This window comes from Poromitra crassiceps (genome assembly GCF_964638095.1).
Source record: "Poromitra crassiceps genome assembly, chromosome: 29".
Taxonomy (NCBI): domain Eukaryota; kingdom Metazoa; phylum Chordata; class Actinopteri; order Beryciformes; family Melamphaidae; genus Poromitra; species Poromitra crassiceps.
The window spans coordinates 3,020,602-3,044,112 of record NC_139641.1 but is presented as its reverse complement, the minus strand read 5'-3'; the positions used below and the strand labels follow the sequence as shown (position 1 = coordinate 3,044,112).

At 43.6% G+C, this 23,511-nt stretch overlaps 1 protein-coding gene across 1 annotated transcript in view; it reads right to left on the bottom strand.

Moving 5' to 3' along the window:
- Positions 1-6,062: 6,062 nt before the first annotated feature.
- Positions 6,063-23,511, bottom strand: part of LOC310799908 (tumor necrosis factor receptor superfamily member 11B-like) — a gene marked incomplete at its 3' end in the record, with an annotated part of 75,023 nt that continues 57,574 nt past the window's right edge. The window contains exons 4-6 of the mRNA XM_083662516.1: positions 12,414-12,626; positions 7,354-7,563; positions 6,063-6,457 (exon numbers count right to left, since the gene is read on the bottom strand). Coding sequence (XP_083518642.1) covers positions 6,063-6,457; positions 7,354-7,563; positions 12,414-12,626 — 818 coding nt within the window. The remainder of the gene's footprint in view (positions 6,458-7,353; positions 7,564-12,413; positions 12,627-23,511) is intronic.

Genomic DNA, 23,511 nt, shown 5'->3' with positions numbered 1-23,511 from the left:
CCGATTATCTTCTCAGCGCAGCGGATGATGCGCTGAAGTCTGTTAGTGTCTTTGAGAGTGGCAGCAGCATACCAGACAGTGATGGAGGAGGTGAGGATGAATTCAACGATGGAGGTGTAGAAGTGCACCATCGTGGCCTTTGGCACTTTGAATTTCTTTAGCTGCTGCACAAAGTACATCATCTGCTGTGCCTTCTTGGTGAGAGATTCTATGTTAGTATAAATATTTCCCTTTAGATATTTTTGTCACAAACTCCTATTTCAACGGGAATCCAACTACTGTAGATGGTTGAGTTGTAGGACAACAGCAGACATTTAATAGAAATTCCCATAATTTCATAATTTTTGAGTTTTTAACCTACTAAATTTTGGAGTACCTCCTAAAACAACCTCAAACCTAATTTTGTTGGAATCTCTCTTTAACATCTCGGTGCACTTTCTGTCAGCGGGTGATATTTGAGAAAAAGCTGATATTGTTTGATGTGTGGATGTGGTTGAAATGTACAGTAGACATTTAATTAGCACGTGTGAACTTGACTCAGTATAAGTCATCCTTTTCCGTCGTAGTGGCATATTTATAAAACCTGTGAGTCAGGGAGTTGGCACAAGGCGCTGGTACTGTACAACCGTGTGGTGTTTCCCACACGTGGGAGTTGAACTGATTGATTTACTACGAGATTTAAACAAAGGTCTCACTCTCACCTCCTCCCTTCATAGTTAATTCTGACAGCAAATTTTGATTTAGTTTAGTCTTTTGACTAAAATTCCATTTAGTTTTCAGTCATCTGAAATGTTTTAGTTTTAGTGTAGAGTTGACTACCGTAAATGAGATTTTAGTCAACTAAATCTAACAGGCTTAGTTCAAGTGTAATGCATTATTTAAATGTTTCTCTAGAATTTCCAAATTAATTGGAAAGATGTTTTAATCTTAAAAAAGCCCCTGGAAACCAAAATCGACAAAAACCTATGTAATTTAGGGTCTTTTATGTGACTAATTGTAAGCCTCAAAAAGCTTGAGACATTAGTTTCAACCCAACTCCTAAATATCGCCTCTCTATGCTGAACGTGCAATACAGAGACAGATTTAACTGTTTAACTTCTTCTCTTCTGATTCAAAGAAATGAAATAGAATAAGATGAAATAGAAGAAAACGAGCACAATGCATTTCTGAAATGTGGTCACAAAACCAAACTACGGCTGCTTGGTAATGGAAATCTAACTTACCGGAGATTTTTGGTCATATGCACCTCAAGATGAGTCAGATAAGGAGCAAGTTGGTTTTCTGTGTTCTCAGTTTCAGTCAGCGCAGTGTCACAGTAACTCATGTCATAGGTCCGTCCATCCTGTCGGCAAACTTCCCCATTGTTTATCCATGAAGAAGCAATATATTTTAACAAACTAATTTTAATCAGATCATTTAACATTAGTGTTCACAAGTTACAAGAGGTTAAAAAAGGAACAGTCAAGCATAATATACAATTAAGACCATACAATAATATAAAAGTGATAAAACAAAATATAAAACAAATATCACTTTATGAACTTGCAGCATTTGGAATCCAGTATTTTTGTATATATATAAAGTAATAAAAACAAGCCTTTACATATTCAGTAAGTAAAATTATTAGTTTTTTTTTAAATAGAAAACAATTGCACTCCTTTGTACATTCATAAAGCTGACATATTCAAAACATAAAAAAAGAAAAAAAATCTGATGAGCTTTACGTGTCAGCAGTCCAGAACAAACAATCCAACTGACGAATAAACCAAGGAAAACTGTAGAAAACATTTCATTATGAAACCAAATCCTTCCTCTCAAGCAGCGAGAAAGCAGCAACAACAACAACAACAACAACAACAACAACAACAACAACGCTACAACATTCTGACCCTTCTTCCATAAAATAGTGTTCTATGTACATCTTAAATAGTTTTTTTCATTTTTCACAGACTCCGGTCAAACATTTCCCAGGAAACTTTTTTTTTTTAGTTCTTGTTTCGGCCTGTTTGGAGTATGCAATTTTGTATGAGCTTTATTTTATTCCCTTATTCGATTTTATCACTCGAGGCACATATTACTTGACACTTTCCTGTTGTTGACTATAGGCCTTCGTTGGCAAAACACAAGACTGTACCTTTCCATCATGCCCTTTTGGTAAATTTGGGGGGGGAATCCATGCATTCAGTATTATGAGAGACTTTTCAATATAGAGACACTTCAACTTCCAGTCACTTCCTGTAGTATCTGTACCACAGAGGTCTCGCACCTCTAGCAGCAGGGCCTGAGTCTATTGGAGTCAATGGGAGGAGTGAACGTGATCTCAGATTATGACAGATTATTTCGCCCCCATAGTCATCAAAGTAAATATTAGGCCCATTTTCCGCAAGCCACATATCTTCTGAACATTCTGACACTAAAATGAAATTTTTCAGACAGATCAGGAGAACATTAGCTTTGTTCAAGACCTGTCTCTGTCTCAGCGACACACTCTTGCGAGGTTTGGCAACAGGAGCTCACGTTAGCAGGGAGCGATTAGCTAAAGCCACACGTGAAGGTCGTTGGTGTAGTAGCTAAATGTGTTTTGAAAAAAAAAATGTTTAAGCGAATATCTTAGTTACAACTAGATTGGGCTAACAAGGGGCAGCTTTGTGTTTATGTGTGGTGTGTGTCTGGAGTTTTGGGAACTCACGATCTCTAGCTCAAGCTAGCTTGCTAGCTCAGCACAACACTTCAAGGGGAGAGATGACCACGCCCATTTAGGAGACCAGCAGAGTATCATTTATTATTATTGGCGGAGCCTGGAATGGAGTGTCTCTAAATTATCCGTCTCTGGTTATAGCTTGATATCTTTCAATGATATGTTAAATGAACTGACTATGATCTGACATCATCATTTGACCCATGTCTGCTTGCTCTTTCTCATACAATTATCCCGCCTTGGTACTGTATGTGTGTGCATGTGTGTTTCCTTTTATGTGTGTTCAGAGTGTGTGTACTTTGTGTTCCTAACCCCTCCCCGCCTGACCCTATAGAGTACCACAGGTCAGGATGACGTATTTTTGTAGGGCAACCCAGAAGTCAGTGCATTTCCGGTTCCCTCGTCAGGAAGTGAATGGGATTTTTGTATGGGAATTTCGGTTAAATCCTTGAAAATTCTTTTCATTTTTTTTTACAACCTGGACCTTATTTCCAGCTTTATTTGTGCTTTATAACTGAGCCAGAAAAAGCAGATGCACTATACTGCGCCGAGCAGCAGCCTGGAAGAGAGGAAATAGGGGCATGTGTAATGCAGAGCTGCCCAAGTTTCACCAAAAGTTTGGAGTGAGACTTCGGGGGAAAGGGACCTGCGAACGGACCATTCTGTTTTTAAATGAACAGGATTACCACTGTTGTGATGTTGGTCTTAACCATCAATATTTGCTCATTTTCTTTATGATTCCCTTATGATTATCATGATATTGATTTCAACCATATCAGCCAGCCCTACTTTTGGTAGCCCCCCCTGGACAAAAAATGCACCAGCCGCCCCTGGAGGTCCGTCTACAAAGTAATGTTATTTAAACCGTGAGTCAATGAGCAAGACCGTCTGTTATGCTAAACAATGAACAACATAATTGCTAGAATAAGTCTGTAAGACGATCTAGCCAGATAGAATGATTCACAACAAAACAGCCATGGCACCAGCACAGCATTTCAATTTTGAAAGCCTTTAATTAGGCTATAAATTAATAGCCTATGTGCCTATGTTTGCCCCCCTTTGAGGTTTACTACTGCGACAGTAGTATAGACCTTATTCGCTAACCCTGGACGGCACCATATTGTTGACATACCGTCCTGTGCGCACACAGCGCTGCAGCTGACAACTAGTAACAGCCTTATTGTCGTTTCTGTTCCATTACAAAATAGCGATGGTAATGACACCAATAAAAACTCCACAGTTGTTGTTTGTATGCTGCCGTTAATGGCTGTAATAAATAAACAAAAAAACGAGGTGAACAGACTTTGCTGTGAGGAGCTGTCAGAAAGTTTCACCTGTCTCTCTCCTAACTATCCACACCTCTCCTGTGCTGCTGACGTATCCTCCGTCTCGCTCCCTTCACGTCTGTGGACGGTAGAGATAGAAACAAACCACGGGGACTTTATTGCTGTCATTACTACAGCCGTGCCTAACGCAGGTCACCATCCGAACACAATTGGAACGGGAGCGTACCTATGTTCCCCGGGTCCTATATTCCCCGGGTCCTATGTTCCCCGTTTTTGTGGGACCGGGGAACATAGAACCCTTCCTAACCTCCCCCAGACCCTAACCCAAAACCTAACCTCTCCCAACCCTCACGCCTAAACCTAAGGTCGGCATTGCGGGTGGTCGGCATAGCGGATAGACACCCCAAATGTTACGGAGAGTGTTAAAAACGGGGAACATAGGACCCGGGGAACATAGGGATGACCCCATTGGAACGATACAGGTAACGCTAACAGCGGCTAGCTTCCTATAAACGCTGCTCCACATAGGCTGTCACTTCACAGCTGCAGCGCTATGTCGAGAATATGGCGGCGGTGGGCGTGCCAGTACATGAGTGACGTCAATCGAATAAAGTCTATTATTACAAGTGGCACACGCAGGTATATTGCTCAAATTGTGCAAAAATAAAACAGTAGGCTCAGCTATCTTATCATGTTGGCTGTTATCTGTCAGTTGGTTCAATGCGCCCAAACTCTTGAGTCTTAACTGCAAAAATAATGATCAATAAACAAGACTCCACACAGGTTTTCTAGACACAGTTTGAGCTTCAATTAATTCGATTAACTTAACTTTTCATAATATCTAGTCTGTTTATAACATGGCCATGCTGAGCAGAACGAGATCAAAGAAACCATGGCATTACGCATGCATAGTGTAGTAGGCCTACTCCATTTACCAGACTTTCACAACAAATTGCATCATAACAGTCAATATTCCAGGACATCGCGGGCCCTATCTTGGTACAGGCGATATCCCCTATTTGCGCTTGCGCACCTGTTTGCGCGTGACGTGCGGCACCCGCCTGCATGAATGCAAGAGAGAGAGAGAGAGAGAGAGAAGGCAATTTGCGATTCTGGCGTGTGAAATAGCAAGTGTGGCGTGTGCCCGTGTGAAGAGGTTAAATTGTGCGACTCTCACAGTCAAAGGGTGAGACTTGGCAGTCCTGGTATTAACGTCCTGTAAATCGCTTATTTTCTGACACGCAGCGGCTCATATCCTTATTATATCATAGAGACAAAAATGTGACCTGCTGTATTTACATCTACTGTAGCAGCCTCCAGTGTTCTGTTTTCCATCCAGGGACTATGAAACCAAGTCCCCGGATGTGTCTCATCAGTGAGAGTTCAGAGCTCAGAGCAGTGGATCAAGCTGCCATGATAGTCCATGGCAGGTAAACACTGCTGATATTTGTCTGATTTCAAAAATATGGATGATGCATTTGAATTCGATGGCCGCCTGTATTTATTTGAGAATAACGTCATATGGATTACAAGGAGCAGGGGGAACAGGGAGCTTCTAGCTCTTCCAATGTTACAGGCAGCAGAGACAGGGTGAACACGCTGGCTGCAGCAAGGTAAATACAGCATTCGTTTTCTCATTGTCTCCATGATATAATAAGGATATGAGCCGCTGCGTGTTAGAAAATAAGCTATTTAGAGGACGTAAATGCCTGCATTACACATGCCCCTATTTCCTCGGTTCCAGGCTGCTGGTGGGATTATAGCATTGTAGTGCATTGCTTTAAAAAAAACTCCTTTTCTGGCTGAGTTATAAAGTATAAATAAAGCTGGAAAACAGAATTCTCCTTTAACAGAAGTTTATGAAACGTGATGAAGATCACTTTTATGACTTTTGAAGCGTTTCCTGAAAATCGCCATTTTTAAAAATCGCATTTACGCTTTGGAAATCAGAAAAGTGGTCGTCATAAACCATTGTTAACCACTGACCTTATTTTAAGCATTTAACCGAAATCCCCGATACAAAAATCCCATTGACTTGGAGAGGAAGGAACCAGGGAGTGCTAACATCCGGGTCATCTCTATTCATTGTAGGGCTTATGCGTCTTCAGACACGCCTCGTCTTGCAGCGCGCTGACGAACATCTTCTCGTACACCTTGTGCACCGTGGCGGTTCCCACCACCCGGCTGATCTTCTTCAGGGCTTTGAGCAGCGCGCGCGGCGCCCCCTGGCTCCGCAGCGCCCTCAGGCTGTGAGACAGAGCTTTGGCCAGGTCCAGCTGGTTGTTGGCCGTCTTCCAGAGGCTGAGAAGCTGTAGCACATGCTGCCTGGGCGGGCAGGACGTCACCAGGGCTCGCACCTCCTCCGGGCTGACCAGCGCCCCCGGCAGGCTGCGGCTGACCTTCAGGAGGTCGTCCAAGGTCAAGTTCTTCAGGCCGGCGCAGCGGGACACCTTCCTCTCACAGTGGTCCACACCTGTAGGGGACGGCAGACATGCTTTAAAGCAGTGGTTCACACTTGCGGGGACAGTGGACATGCTTTAAAGCAGTGGTTCAGTGGTTCGGGACAGTGGACAATAGTGCAGATTAAGGTTCTAATCGAGTGCCAGAGTCACGCCCCCTTCCGGGTTATACATACGAACCAAGGGATTTCATCCAGCTTTCCTTTTTCCATAGACATTTCGTAAAATGCTTATAAAAATAGTTTTCCTTGGTCAAACCAAGCGATTCAATGATATTTAGAATCAGGGGAGACCATATTCTTTTTTAATAAAAAACAAAAACAAAAAACAACAACATTTTGGTCAGAGTGAAATGTTCTATTGTCTCTCCTGTTTCTAAATATAGCTGAATCGTTTGGTTTGACCAAGTAAAACCATTTTTATAACCATTTTACGAGATGGCTATGGAAAAAAGAATGGTGGATGAAATCCGAATGCGTTGCTTTTTTTGTTTTTATTTGTGCACATCTGCACATGAAGTTGTTTCTCTCAACGGGTGTGTGTGTGTGTGTGTGTGTGTGTGTGTGTGTGTGTGTGTGTGTGTGTGTGTGTGTGTGTGTGTGTGTGTGTGTGTGTGTGGGAGGGGGGGTAACATTACTTGGAGGAGCAGCCCTGACACAGAGAGGCTGCAGCATGATAATAAATTACACCAAATATATATTAAAAAAAATAATAATAACAATAATAATAATAATAATAATAATAATAATAATAATAATAATACTACTACTAATAATAATAATAATAATAATAATAATAATAAATAAAAGCAGCACTAACGTCAGAGCTTATCAATATTACATTTATCATTTATTTGGGAAGGTGGTCCTCAGAATTGTTTTAACAATCAGAAGTGAGGCCGTGTCCTGACCTTGTATGATGGCGTGCAGCTTGTCCTGATCTTTGTTGGTCTCCCTCCACAGCCGCAGCAGCTGCAGCGCCCCCTGCTTGGGGCTGCAGGTCTTCTTCAGTCTCTCCAGGCTCTTGCGGTCCACCCTGCGGCCCGGGAGGCTGTCCAGCAGCCGCTCCAGAGGCACCGAGGACAGAGACTGGAAGAGCGCCTCCTCGCACAGGGTCACATCTGGAACCAGTGGAACCAGGAGAGAGAGAGAGAGAGAGGGGGAGAGAGAGAGAGAGAGAGAGGGTGAGAGACAGAGAGAGAGAGAGAGAGAGAGAGAGAGAGAGAGAGAGACAGAGAGAGAGAGAGACAGAGAGAGACAGAGACAGAGAGAGAGAGAGACAGAGAGAGACAGAGACAGAGAGAGAGAGAGAGAGAGAGAGAGAGATGGGACAGCAGGGCTTAGATCGTTAGTTTTTTGGCTTGTGATCCCAGTTTGATATCACAAAAATCTAGGGACGCCAGACATTCCACGTTTTCGCTCAAATTAATTTGTTAATAGTTTGAGAATGCTGTTTTTCTCAGAATTCTGACTCTAATCTTAGAATACTGACTTTTCCCCCTCAAAATTCTGACTGTATTTTCAGAATTCTAACTTTATTCTCAGAATCCTGACTTAAACCCAGAACCCAAATACATTTTTCACATGTAATCCTCTTCCGTAGTTTTATTGTGTGATGTTTCTTTTCTTTTCATTCCATGCGACCCCAAGTTTAGGAACCACTGGCTTAGATGTTACTGGAGGATGGCCTCACTGCAGCGGGGGCCCATCGTGGTGCACCTGGACCAGGTGCACTCACATACTGTTGTAGTAGCAGGGTCCTGGAGATGAGAGGAGCTCAGGCGAGGCTGTGGGCCCTGGGAGACGGGTCGTCCTTGAGTTTCAGCTTCAGCTGAGCGAACATTCAATGATGCTCCCCATGGTACACATGGCAGCTGGTGACAGAGAATTTCCAGCACCTGGAAGATGATGATGTAGTCCAGACCCTTTACGAGTTCTGCCATCAGGGCTGTACCAAGTCCATTTGTGTATGTTTTTCATGGGGAACCATGTATCCACGAGCACATTAATGGTGTCATGTGAGGGTATCCGCTGGATGACCAGGTGTAGTTGATCGTAGAAGGTATTCTTTGCATAGGTATAGTCATCAATGATTGTGATCTTGACGTGATGGTGGCAAAGGCAGGCGGTCAGCAGGCAAAGGCAGGCCCAGCTGATCAGAGATCAGCCATGGCAACGGAGATGTTATACTGAGACAAGTCACGTGACAGTAGGGTGGCGTATCCTCTACGTCGGAGTGTTTGGCGAGGGTCGATTCGGAGAAAGGGTCCGTCAGGGCAAAAAGACTATGGAAGAAATTCTGCAAATTTATTTGGCGACCCAAATCAAATCTCCTGTGACCCACCTGTGTGGGTCTGTGGCCCTGCTCGGCCACATCAGCACATCAACACATTGTAATAGAAGCAACTCCATCTGATCCATTTCAGCTCATTTGGTGCACAGATGGCTTCAATGGGAGTCCGTGTCAAGCCGATGTCGCTGCTGGCTTTGTCAGCAGCGACCAGAGAGAGGGAGGAAGTCCTGTTTCTTCACTGACAAACACACAGGCAGATCCTGACACATATAGCCATAGGCTGTTAGGACTCCAAGTGAAATAAATCTGGATAGAACTGGCCTGGTCTCTCATTCAAATGATCACCCTTCCTATGCTCGTTGTTTAGTGAAATTGTCTTTGAAGGGAAGCTACCTTCCACTATGACCCAGACAACCATATCAGTGCTATTAAAGGAGGACAAGGATCCTCTAGACCAGTGATTCCCAACCAGGGGTACGTGTACCACTAGGGGTACTTGAGCAGCTTGCAGGGGGTACTTGGAAAGATTGGGATTACAATGCATTTCCAAAATGCTAAAAACCGGCAACTTTTTCCAATTGAAAACTGTCAAAATTGTAGGCTATTAAAGAGGAGTCATTTTCACGTCCTAAAGTAACTAGCCCACTTTAAATGTCAGTCATTGTAATTGAGTTACTAAATTTGAAAAAGTAATTAGTTACATTACTAGTGACTGCAAAAAGTAGTTCCATTACATTCAAGAATCACTGTGGTCACATACGTGTTAGTGACTGGCAGCGCTGTGGCTGTTGTCACAGGGACACGTCAGAAATGAAGAACAAAGGGTTTGAATAACGATCAGCATTGTAAAGTACATCAGGCTGCTTCCTCTGATGTTTGCATGATGTAAGTGCGGGTTGCTCTGTAACTAATCTCTCCAGACATAATTGACACTGACATCCCAGCGGTTTCTCCAAATCGTGCTCTGACTAATGGGATCCCCAAACTGCTTTCAATTTCACCGTTTTAGTTTAAAAAAAAACCCTGTTCAACTGTTCCAGGATTCATTGCAGACAATCTGCGGTCGTGTAGCCCACTAGAAGGCAATTTGTGAATGAATGTTTGAGGAGAGCATCGCCCTCCCAGAGGGACACAGCCTGTGTGTGTGTGTGTGTGTGTGTGTGTGTGTGTGTGTGTGTGCGCGTGCGTGCATGTGGGTGTGTTCTACAATGACTGTGGTTTGTCAGACGATGGGAATGTGGTGTCATATTTGAGGCTTCCCCACCTAAATTAATTGTCAGCATCTGTCAAGTCGCCTGAGGAACAAAGCCTAAACCCAGCGTGTCTCGTGTCTCATTGCTGTTGAGTCAGTTTCCTCTGGTGCTGCAGTGGTGAGAGGATGTGTGACAGTTTAAACCTAATGGATCCATGCTGGCTCATTATGACAGCCGCACCGTAAACATCCCAGTACCACCCCGCCAGGCCCGGCTCCAGACCCACGTTACAGAGGGGGCCTGCCCCTAGCTTGGGGGGGGGAAGCTACCCAACGGGGGTCCGGGGGGGATTCTCCCCCGGAAGAAGATTTTGTACATTCTAAAGTAAAATTCGTCAACCTGGTGCGTTTTGAGAGCAAAATGAAGAGGCTAAATCGATGAAGAACTACACACATCTCTAATGTGTTGTGACTTTACAAATAATTAGGCCTAAACAATTAATATTAAATGTATTTACACATTGTGCACACATTGCATTCATTGTGACAAATTTACAATAGTTAATATCCAGCCAGAATCATTGCAAATGGATGTTCAAAGTAACAGTTAGCAATAGCATTCAGTTAATCAATGCCTAATGACAGCCAGATTCCGTTTTAAACTTTAAAACAGAAAAACGTTTTTAGCATTTTTTTTTGGGGGGGGGGGAATGGGGGGGCCCGGCCCGGTCAGGCCCCACCCAACGCCGGGCCTGCACCCCGCAGCCTGGCCTCTGTCCACCCCCCCCCACTCCACTCTGTCCACCCCGCAGCCTGGCCTCTGTTCACAACCCCCCCCCACTCCACTCTATCCACCCCGCAGCCTGGCCTCTGTCCACTCCCCCCGACTTTGCTCTGTCCACCCCGCAGCCTGGCCTCTGTCCACTCCCCCCCACTCCGCTCTGTCCACCCCGCAGCCTGGCCTCCGCCCCCCCCCCCACTCTGTCCACCCCGCAGCCTGGCCTCCGCCCCCCCCCCCCTCCACTCCGCTCTGTCCACCCCGCAGCCTGGCCTCCGCCCCCCCCCCCCCCCCACTCCTCTCTGTCCACCCCACAGCCTGGCCTCTGTCCGCTCCCCCCCCCACTCCGCTCTGTCCACCCCGCAGCCTGGCCTCCGCCCCCCCCCCCCCCACTCCTCTCTGTCCACCCCACAGCCTGGCCTCTGTCCGCTCCCCCCCCACTCCGCTCTGTCCACCCCGCAGCCTGGCCTCCGCCCCCCCCCCCCCCCCCCCCACTCCTCTCTGTCCACCCCGCAGCCTGGCCTCTGTCCGCTCCCCCCCACTCCTCTCTGTCCACCCCGCAGCCTGGCCTCTGTCCACTCCCCCCCACTCCTCTCTCTCCACCACGCAGCCTGGCCTCTGTCCGCTCCCCCCCACTCCTCTCTGTCCACCCCGCAGCCTGGCCTCTGTTCACAACCCCCCCCCCCCCACTCCTCTCTGTCCACCCCGCAGCCTGGCCTCTGTCCACTCCCCCCCACCACTCCGCTCTGTCCACCCCGCAGCCTGGCCTCTGTCCACTCCCCCCCCACTCCACTCTGTCCACCCCGCAGCCTGGCCTCTGTCCACTCCCCCCCACCACTCCGCTCTGTCCACCCCGCAGCCTGGCCTCTGTCCACTCCCCCCCCACTCCTCTCTGTCCACCCCGCAGCCTGGCCTCTGTCCACTCCCCCCCCACTCCACTCTGTCCACTCCCCCCCACTCCTCTCTGTCCACCCCGCAGCCTGGCCTCTGTCCACTCCCCCCCCACTCCGCTCTCCAGACACGCAAGAATCTGCAGAAGAAGAATGGAATGTGAACGACGGAGCAGACCGAGGAAATCCCCCGTCTCCAGCCAGAGAAAACGACCGCGTGTCGAAAATAATCCAAGTACTGACTGATGTCAAGTTGTTGACAAGTTGAGGTTTACTTGAGCACATCATCGCATGGGTGTGTGTGTGTGTGTGTGTGTGTGTGTGTGTGTGTCTGTGTGTGTGTGTGTGTGTGTGAGTGAACTGTGTGTATACACAGTTCACAATTATAGAAATATCTCAACCCTGATTCCAGCCTGCATTAGTTCTGCAATAGGACTCCATAGGATTCCTTTTGTAAAGCAGCTAGCAGAGAAAAACCGTGACCCTATATCAGAGATGGTGACTTGGACTTGCAACTTTGACTCGAGCTGCACTGAAGTCGCACACACAGTGACTTGAGACTTGACTTGAGACTCATCCTCAAAGACTGGAGACTCAACTTGGACTCAAGATTTGGGACATTCGGGAAATGTCTACTAATAATGATGTCAACTAGACTTGAGACTTGACTTGGACTTGTGACCCAATGACTTGAGACTTGAGTTGGACTCAAGCTCAAAGACTTGAGACTTGACTTGGACTTGCCAAAAAAAAAAAAAGGCTTGCGAGCACCACTGCCCTATATGCATGTATGTGTTGCACAGTGCAGTTGGACTCACCGGTGTGGCACTGCGTGGGGTGTGGGGAGCAGTCCACTGGCTTCTTGTCCTGATGGCCACAGAGGCTGTCCCCCGTGGAGGTGCCCTGCCTCAGCGTCTTCAGGCCCAGGTCACTGCACTTCCTGTGGGGCGCACACAGCTCTGTGGAGGAGCCCCCGCTGGAGAAATGACCAGGCGGACAACGCTCACAAACTGTGTCACTCTCTGGCGTACCTAGAATAGGGATACACACATAACAGTTAGTGACGCATTGCAATACTACGGTATGCAAATTAGGGGTGGGAATCACCAGATGCCCACGATACGATACTGAAACGATACTTGAGTCACGATACGATAGTATTGCGATACTGCGATATTGCGATATATCGATATTGCGATATATTGAATATTGCGATATTTCGATATATTGCGATTTCTTACTTTTTCAACTGCAAATGATGTCCCCAAAGGAAAATTTGTCAACATCTGGTTTATATAAGAACAATTTTTCAGTCTGTACATCTGACTTCAACCATTTTATTGCAGCAACATTGTCAAGTAGACAGACCAACAACTTTCATAAAGTCATGTCATAGTTGCATGCACCTGACAAACTGAACTGTTTGTTACAGTCTACTTACAGTCCACCTTAACTGGATGTGTGTGTGGACTACTGTACTTAGGTCGTTTTTGCAACTTCACTTCACTTACACAAAACATCTTGTGCAGTCCAGTAACTGGGGAATTTGTAAATGACTGTTATGACAAAACTGTTACTGTTAAAACAAAATTAAAATTTGCTACCGTTTGTTTACTGCTGGCCTTGGAACTAAAGTTTATAGTAGCCCGGTGGCCTGGCATGGCCAGCATTTTTTTTTTTTTTTTTGCAATATCGATACTTGGCGTCCAAATATCGATACAATATCGTCAGGCAAAATATCGCGATACTATGGTGTATCGATTTTTCCCCCCACCCCTAATGCAAATCCTGGCACCAAGTAAGGAACAAATCAGGATAAGCTGCGAGTTAAGGCGTAGTTAACAAGGAGTTTCTGAATAATTATGAATCAAGTTACTTAATGCAATATTCCAATTAGTTTTAGCATGAGAGTTATTCAGCTCTCAGTCACCATGAAAACCAGAATATATACTGATCACCAAGATCAGATGAGTTTGTACAGTAGCATTCAGATTTTTCCCCATTCATTTGAATGAGACAAGAACATTATCCTGAAAACTGACATTTAACATTCAACAACAGATCCTGCTTTCATAAAGCAATATTGGGTCCTTCATCAGTTTGCCTTTATATTAATTGCTTTACAGTCAAATTACAATTTAAAAAATAAAGTATATCCTGTCTCCCAACCAGGAATGATCTCTCAAATGGTCTCCCTCCACTATGTTCTACTGCATCAATAAAAATGCTATTTGTTGAAATTATGTTCTAAAACATTAGACAGTCAATGAAAAATCACAGTTGCAGGTTGAACCTGGAACCTGGCCTCACTCAAATGAGTGGGAGGTAAAAATCTGAATGCGAAATATCCATGTGCATGAAACATTCCTGATTAAAGGTACTAAACATGGGCAGTACCGTACTTCCTTAGATATCAGTAGGGCACCTCGAAGGGGTCCACGCGCACCCCCCTTAATTTTTTTTCTAGTCAGGATTTTTGGTATCCATAGGACCTCTAAAATAAAGATTTTGATGATGCCAAGACAAAAACCTGTCCAAAATGTGTTTTTTTTCAATGTTTTATTACCCTTATGACACCCGCGGGATTGCCGGCAGGAACGCCGGTGAGACTGTTTTTCAGAGACTCTGGCACGCTCAAATTTTAAGCTAGGTCAAAGATAAGGATATCATTTGAAAGTAGACAAGCTAAGGTTTCCAATGGGCCCAAGCATGTCATGCTAGCTTGTCGGCAAGGGGGCTAAATAACTAATGATTTAAAGTTAGACAAAGGTTTGGCGAGGGAAAAATGGCCATCAACATTTTCCAAATGGTCCCTTGACCTGTCACCTCAATATATCTGAATGGAAATGGGTTATATGGGTACCCACAAGCCTCCCCTGTACAGACATGCCACATTTATCCTAATCTCATGCAGTTCGGGGCAAGAACCACACCGTTTTTGGCATGCAGAAGGCCTGGAAAAGTGTCATTTCCGCCTATTCCGTGTATTTGACGATTTCTGCATACTGGGGTGTCTAAAGAGTCTTGGTGGAATCTCATAAATTTGGGTATGACTGGACAGCTGAGACTCTTAGCGATTCAATAAGCCCAATTGGTGGCTATTCATGTCTGATCTATAGTCCCCAGAGTAGCCATGTCATTGTAGTGAGACACTTTTTAGACAACTAACCCTATACAAAGGTCTGTCTGAAGGCATGTATTTGCTTCTGACTCTGGGAAAGTCAGATTCCCCAAACTACTGTATCTCTGAACTATCTCTTTAACCAAATCACACACATTTAGGCTATTCTAAGAGATCTCCTTTTAATAACTATTACCTCCATATTAGTATTTTTGTGTTCTCTCAAGTAAAGTAGTACATCATACTGAATGGTTAGTAGCAATGCATGATTGCCTTACCATTACCATAGGTTATGGTAAAAGAAAGACATAAAAGAAAGTTGTCATCAATATGACCATGAATATGATTGCTACAGGATTATGTTTGGATCATTTCTGTGTGTTGTGTGCCACATATGTTAAAACAAAGAGAAAATGACCAACCAACCAAAGAGATAACTTCCACATTTTCACTGTACAGTATGAAGAGCTGACGCCGTACGCAAAACACGCTGAATAAACAGAAATAACGACGGCGCACTTCCAAGAACTATGACCGCAGCAGCATGTGACAAAGACGTCAGAAGAACAAATGACACCGAGAGTGACAGAGCTGCTGTATCTCCTTTCATCATGATGAAACCACCATGCGTGACTTGCCAGGCACAGAGAGGAGCACTATTACCACAACAACACGTGACGTGAATCTTTGCAAAAGATGATTCAGGACCGACAGAGTGGGTCCACGACATCTTCTTCATCTGGACCTCCACTGAGGCCCACTCGTATGACTTTTTCCAACTTCATGAACACACAAAATGCTCTTCTGAAATTCACCGTGAACCATGATTGCTTCAAAATGAACTTTTTAGACGTTTTGATGATCAACAACAACGGTGTTCTGAGCACAAGCCTATACAGGAAACCCACTGATAGAAATGCACTGCTCCATGTTCAATCATACCAGCCCACACCTCTGAAGAAAAGCCTCAATAGCTGTGTTTCCATTACAGTTTTTCGCAAAATAATTGCGATATTTCTACAACTTCGACAATGTACAATTGCGACTTGTAGGCGTTTCCATTGAAGTTGAGTTTGGTACCGTCTGACGGAGCGCACACCTGAACGCAATTCCCATTAGCCTACCAGCAGCTGCCTGCCACAGTGGATCTGCCCCATATCCCGTCCCCTGCGTGCTCAAATCGAACCAATGGTCAATGCAAATCACAACATGAAGTTACAACGCATATAAACGAGCCTGATTATCAATTCAAAATAAAATGAGTCGCAAAATGTTGCTGGCTGCGGTGAATGCAGTGAGCGCGACAGGCAGAGGAAAAAAGCCTAATAGCCTACAACTGGTCCGATTTAGAGATGGAGGGGGGAAAAGGCTGATTTGGTCAATAATCACAATGTTGTGTAGCTATTATAATTATAACATTGCACCTGAAACGTGTGTAATGTATTACTCACAGTCACTGTATTCACTTCAGTCAGGAGCACGCACCGCACCGGTGTGTGCTTGCTTTTCATCCCCTCGCGCTGTGCCAAATGCGCGCACACAGGCAGCCTGTCACCATGGACCGATTTCTGCCATTAAACATTATCTATTTTATATATATTTTGCATAACACTCGTCTTTCTGCTAGCGTTGCTTCAAAGTTTTCCATTGCTGCGGAGGTTTTGCCACGGCTTATCAAACCGTTTCTTCCTCATTTTTCGCTGCTTTTCCAAAGCAGAATGGGTCACATGACGTGCTAATGCGAAAAAACTGTTTCCATTACACTTTTGCGATAAACTGCTATATCGACACGTCTGAAAAACCACCTCATGAGAGCGCAAAAACGTTTTGCGATATTTGGGAGGTTATATAACACGAAATTTACGTGTTTCCATTACCCAATTTCTATTGCGATATTTAGATTTTGCGCATTTGTGAGGGTAATGGAAACACGACTCCTGTCTCTCAGCTGAACCGTGTTCGCCGTACATGCAGCTCTGACTCTGATTTTAATAAACATGTGACTGACCTTGAACTGAGATTCCTTCAAAGGGGCTACAAACCGGAATGGGTGACTGACGCATCTAATTCTCATATGTGATCAGCCCATGATGTCAGTCAAGTATGATGTCAGTTATAACGTCAGTTGACGTCAGTTCATCCTAGTATATTTAGCGAGGGTTTTACGTGTCACCTCCCTCCTTGACTGGATCATAGCATAGCAGCAGCCGGCATCACGGCTGTTCATCTCCTCCGAAGCTGTCGTTTCGCCCCACCCACCTCCCCAGTCCACCCCAGGGGGATTCTCTATCCTAGCCTATACAGATGCCCCCCTCTCACCACAAGAGAAGCGCCATCTTACAATGGAGTCATGACTGCCCACAACAACTGATAACGGTGGCGCAGTGGTAGCGCTGTCGCTTCACAGCAATAAGGTCCCCGGTTCGATTCCCGCCTGGGACGGCGTGGGCGCTGAGGGTGTGTCCCCATCCCCATGTCCTCAGTGCATACTGCCCAGGTGGGCTCGTCAAAAAGGGCCTTTCTGTGTGGAGTTTGCATGGTCTTCCTGTGCTGCCCTGTGGTTTCCCCCAGATAGGACCCCCCCCCCCCCGCAGAAAAAAGACAGACTGTGCCCATCTGTGACATCATTCAACAGTGACATAATCTGTGACATCATCAGTGATGCAAATGGTGTCACAATGCCAACAGTGACATCATAAATGACATCATCGCTAACATCAAGTAGAAGTAGGGGAGAGATGCTGATGCCTCTGTGAGTGTGAAGGCCTACAAAACGTAAAGTATCGCTGATTCCCTGTAGTGCCCCATGAGCGGATTATTCTCTTTTTTGCACCAGATTCATTCCAAACCTCTGAAAAGTGTGATTTGGAAGCGATCAGAGCAACGCAAGGTGTGCGCCTTGAAACTCTGAACAAACAGACAAACAGACAGCTCTCCAATTATAGTATTAAGAAGACTAAATAAAGGTCCTTACACATCGGGAGCATTTTTTTTCGTGCGATTAATTTGCACGTCAATAATATTTTCCGAACCTATATCAGTCAATGCAACCGTGCATACCAACGGCGAAGTTTCACTGAGCGTTATTGCTGCGTTTATTTTTTCAGACCAAGGTCGATTTTTCTGAAATTCGCTTCCGACGTGTACACATCTTTTGCTGTGATTGACAGGTGGGTCAGAATTCGCATCGCAATTTCGTGCTGTATATTCGCATCGCTCTTGGTGTGTAACAGCCTTAACACATTAGTTATGTGTCAATTTATCATATTCACAGATTTAATAACATTTGCAACAAATTTAGTGCTGTTTTTATTACATTGGGTTCAAGTTATTATGATATTTGACAGCTCTCATTAGACCCTTACAGGATTCCACAACAATGTCTCCCACAGGCTACATACAGCATTACATTACGTCATTTGACAGCATGCTACCTGAATGACACATGGAGTCCATACAGGAAGTGCTGTAACCACATCCTTGTTTTATTTTGATCTCTGGAGGGTACAAGTGAGAGCTGTGCGTAGGAAGCAACGCACGGCTCAAATCAGATATAACCTTTCATTCGTTTCCCTGCATTTTTTCTTCAGAACATGTGACTATGTCAGCTAATATGATCCATGACATGGCATGTTTTTTCTTCAGAACATGTGACTATGCCAGCTAATATGATCCATGACATGGCATGTTTTTTCTTCAGAACATGTGACTATGTCAGCTAATATGATCCATGACACAGCATGTTTTTTCTTCAGAACATGTGACTATGCCAGCTAATATGATCCATGACACGGCATGTTTTTTCTTCAGAACATGTGACTATGTCAGCTAATATGATCCATGACACAGCATGTTTTTTCTTCAGAACATGTGACTATGCCAGCTAATATGATCCATGACACAGCATGTTTTTTCTTCAGAACATGTGACTATGTCAGCTAATATGATACATGACACGGCATGTTTTTTCTTCAGAACATGTGACTATGCCAGCTAATATGATCCATGACACGGCATGTTTTTTCTTCAGAACATGTGACTATGCCAGCTAATATGATCCATGACACAGCAGGTTCTTTCTTCAGAACATGTGACTATGCCAGCTAATATGATCCATGACACGGCATGTTTTTTCTTCAGAACATGTGACTATGTCAGCTAATATGATCCATGACACAGCATGTTTTTTCTTCAGAACATGTGACTATGCCAGCTAATATGATCCATGACACAGCAGGTTTTTTCTTCAGGACATGTGACTATGCCAGCTAATATGATCCATGACACAGCAGGTTTTTTCTTCAGAACATGTGACTATGCCAGCTAATATGATCCATGACACGGCATGTTTTTTCTTCAGAACATGTGACTATGCCAGCTAATATGATCCATGACACAGCAGGTTCTTTCTTCAGAACATGTGACTATGCCAGCTAATATGATCCATGACACAGCATGTTTTTTCTTCAGAACATGTGACTATGCCAGCTAATATGATCCATGACATGGCATGTTTTTTCTTCAGAACATGTGACTATGTCAGCTAATATGATCCATGACATGGCATGTTTTTTCTTCAGAACATGTGACTATGCCAGCTAATATGATCCATGACATGGCATGTTTTTTCTTCAGAACATGTGACTATGCCAGCTAATATGATCCATGACACAGCAGGTTTTTTCTTCAGAACATGTGACTATGCCAGCTAATATGATCCATGACATGGCATGTTTTTTCTTCAGAACATGTGACTATGTCAGCTAATATGATCCATGACATGGCATGTTTTTTCTTCAGAACATGTGACTATGCCAGCTAATATGATCCATGACATGGCATGTTTTTACTTCAGAACATGTGACTATGCCAGCTAATATGATCCATGACACAGCATGTTTTTTCTTCAGAACATGTGACTATGCCAGCTAATATGATCCATGACACGGCATGTTTTTTCTTCAGAACATGTGACTATGCCAGCTAATATGATCCATGACACGGCATGTTTTTTCTTCAGAACATGACTATGCCAGCTAATATGATCCATGACACAGCATGTTTTTTCTTCAGAACATGTGACTATGCCAGCTAATATGATCCATGACACAGCATGTTTTTTCTTCAGAACATGTGACTATGCCAGCTAATATGATCCATGACACAGCATGTTTTCTCTTCAAAACATGTGACTATGCCAGCTAATATGATCCATGACACAGCATTTTTTTCCTTCAGAACATGTGCCTATGTCAGCTAATATGATCCATGACACAGCATGTTTTTTCTTCAGAACATGTGACTATGCCAGCTAATATGATCCATGACACAGCATGTTTTTTCTTCAGAACATGTGACTATGCCAGCTAATATGATCCATGACACAGCATGTTTTTTCTTCAGAACATGACTATGCCAGCTAATATGATCCATGACACAGCAGGTTTTTGCTTCAGAACATGTGACTATGCCAGCTAATATGATCCATGACACGGCATGTTTTTTCTTCAGAACATGTGACTATGCCAGCTAATATGATCCATGACACAGCATGTTTTTTCTTCAGAACATGTGACTATGCCAGCTAATATGATCCATGACACAGCATGTTTTTTCTTCAGAACATGTGACTATGTCAGCTAATATGATCCATGACACGGCATGTTTTTTCTTCAGAACATGTGACTATGCCAGCTAATATGATCCATGACACAGCATGTTTTTTCTTCAGAACATGTGACTATGTCAGCTAATATGATCCATGACACAGCATGTTTTTTCTTCAGAACATGTGACTATGCCAGCTAATATGATCCATGACACAGCATGTTTTTTCTTCAGAACATGTGACTATGCCAGCTAATATGATCCATGACACAGCATGTTTTTTCTAAAGAACATGACTATGTCAGCTAATATGATCCATGACACAGCATGTTTTTTCTTCAGAACATGTGACTATGCCAGCTAATATGATCCATGACACAGCATGTTTTTTCTTCAGAACATGTGACTATGTCAGCTAATATGATCCATGACATGGCATGTTTTTTCTTCAGAACATGTGACTATGCCAGTTAATATGATCCATGACACAGCATGTTTTTTCTTCAGAACATGTGACTATGTCAGCTAATATGATCCATGACACAGCATGTTTTTTCTTCAGAACATGTGACTATGCCAGCTAATATGATCCATGACACAGCATGTTTTTTCTTCAGAACATGTGACTATGCCAGCTAATATGATCCATGACACAGCAGGTTTCTTCAGAACATGTGATTATGCCAGCTAATATGATCCATGACACGGCATGTTTTTTCTTCAGAACATGTGACTATGCCAGCTAATATGATCCATGACACAGCATGTTTTTTCTTCAGAACATGTGACTATGCCAGCTAATATGATCCATGACACAGCATGTTTTTCTTCAGAACATGTGACTATGCCAGCTAATATGATCCATGACACAGCATGTTTTTTTCTTCAGAACATGACTATGCCAGCTAATATGATCCATGACACAGCATGTTTTTTCTACAGAACATGACTATGCCAGCTAATATGATCCATGACACAGCATGTTTTTTCTTCAGAACATGTGACTATGCCAGTTAATATGATCCATGACACAGCATGTTTTTTCTTCAGAACATGTGACTATGCCAGCTAATTTGATCCATGACACAGCATGTTTTTTCTTCAGAACATGTGACTATGTCAGCTAATATGATCCATGACACAGCATGTTTTTTCTTCAGAACATGTGACTATGCCAGCTAATATGATCCATGACACAGCAGGTTCTTTCTTCAGAACATGTGACTATGCCAGCTAATATGATCCATGACACAGCAGGTTCTTTCTTCAGAACATGTGACTATGCCAGCTAATATGATCCATGACACAGCATGTTTTTTCTTGGCATATTTACTGTACGGCTGTACTGTCCATTAATGTGCAATGTCCCATCTTCTAAATAAATGAATCTGAATCTGAATCTTCAGAACATGTGACTATCCCAGCTAATATGATCCATGACACAGCAGGTTCTTTCTTCAGAACATGTGACTATGCCAGCTAATATGATCCATGACACAGCATGTTTTTTCTTCAGAACATGTGACTATGCCAGCTAATATGATCCATGATACAGCATGTTTTTTCTTCAGAGCATGTGACTATGCCAGTTAATATGATCCATGACACAGCATGTTTTTTCTTCAGAACATGTGACTATGTCAGCTAATATGATCCATGACACAGCATGTTTTTTCTTCAGAACATGTGACTATGCCAGCTAATGACACAGCATGTTTTTTCTTCAGAACATGTGACTATGCCAGCTAATATGATCCATGACACAGCAGGTTCTTTCTTCAGAACATGTGACTATGCCAGCTAATATGATCCATGACACAGCAGGTTCTTTCTTCAGAACATGTGACTATGCCAGCTAATATGATCCATGACACAGCAGGTTCTTTCTTCAGAACATGTGACTATGCCAGCTAATATGATCCATGACACAGCATGTTTTTTCTTCAGAACATGTGACTATGCCAGCTAATATGATCCATGACACAGCAGGTTCTTTCTTCAGAACATGTGACTATGCCAGCTAATATGATCCATGACACAGCATGTTTTTTCTTCAGAACATGTGACTATGCCAGCTAATATGATCCATGATACAGCATGTTTTTTCTTCAGAGCATGTGACTATGCCAGTTAATATGATCCATGACACAGCATGTTTTTTCTTCAGAACATGTGACTATGCCAGCTAATATGATCCATGACACAGCATGTTTTTTCTTCAGAACATGTGACTATGCCAGCTAATATGATCCATGACACAGCATGTTTTTTCTAAAGAACATGACTATGTCAGCTAATATGATCCATGACACAGCATGTTTTTTCTTCAGAACATGTGACTATGCCAGCTAATATGATCCATGACACAGCAGGTTCTTTCTTCAGAACATGTGACTATGCCAGCTAATATGATCCATGACACAGCATGTTTTTTCTTCAGAACATGTGACTATGCCAGCTAATATGATCCATGACACAGCATGTTTTTTCTTCAGAACATGTGACTATGCCAGCTAATATGATCCATGATACAGCATGTTTTTTCTTCAGAGCATGTGACTATGCCAGTTAATATGATCCATGACACAGCATGTTTTTTCTTCAGAACATGTGACTATGCCAGCTAATATGATCCATGACACAGCATGTTTTTTCTTCAGAACATGACTATGCCAGCTAATATGATCCATGACACAGCATGTTTTTTCTTCAGAACATGACTATGCCAGCTAATATGATCCATGACACAGCATGTTTTTTCTTCAGAACATGTGACTATGCCAGCTAATATGATCCATGATACAGCATGTTTTTTCTTCAGAGCATGTGACTATGCCAGTTAATATGATCCATGACACAGCATGTTTTTTCTTCAGAACATGTGACTATGCCAGCTAATATGATCCATGACACAGCATGTTTTTTCTTCAGAACATGACGCCAGCTAATATGATCCATGACACAGCATGTTTTTTCTTCAGAACATGACTATGCCAGCTAATATGATCCATGACACAGCATGTTTTTTCTAAAGAACATGACTATGTCAGCTAATATGATCCATGACACAGCATGTTTTTTCTTCAGAACATGTGACTATGTCAGCTAATATGATCCATGACACAGCATGTTTTTTCTTCAGAACATGTGACTATGCCAGCTAATATGCATAGTTCAAGTAAGCACAA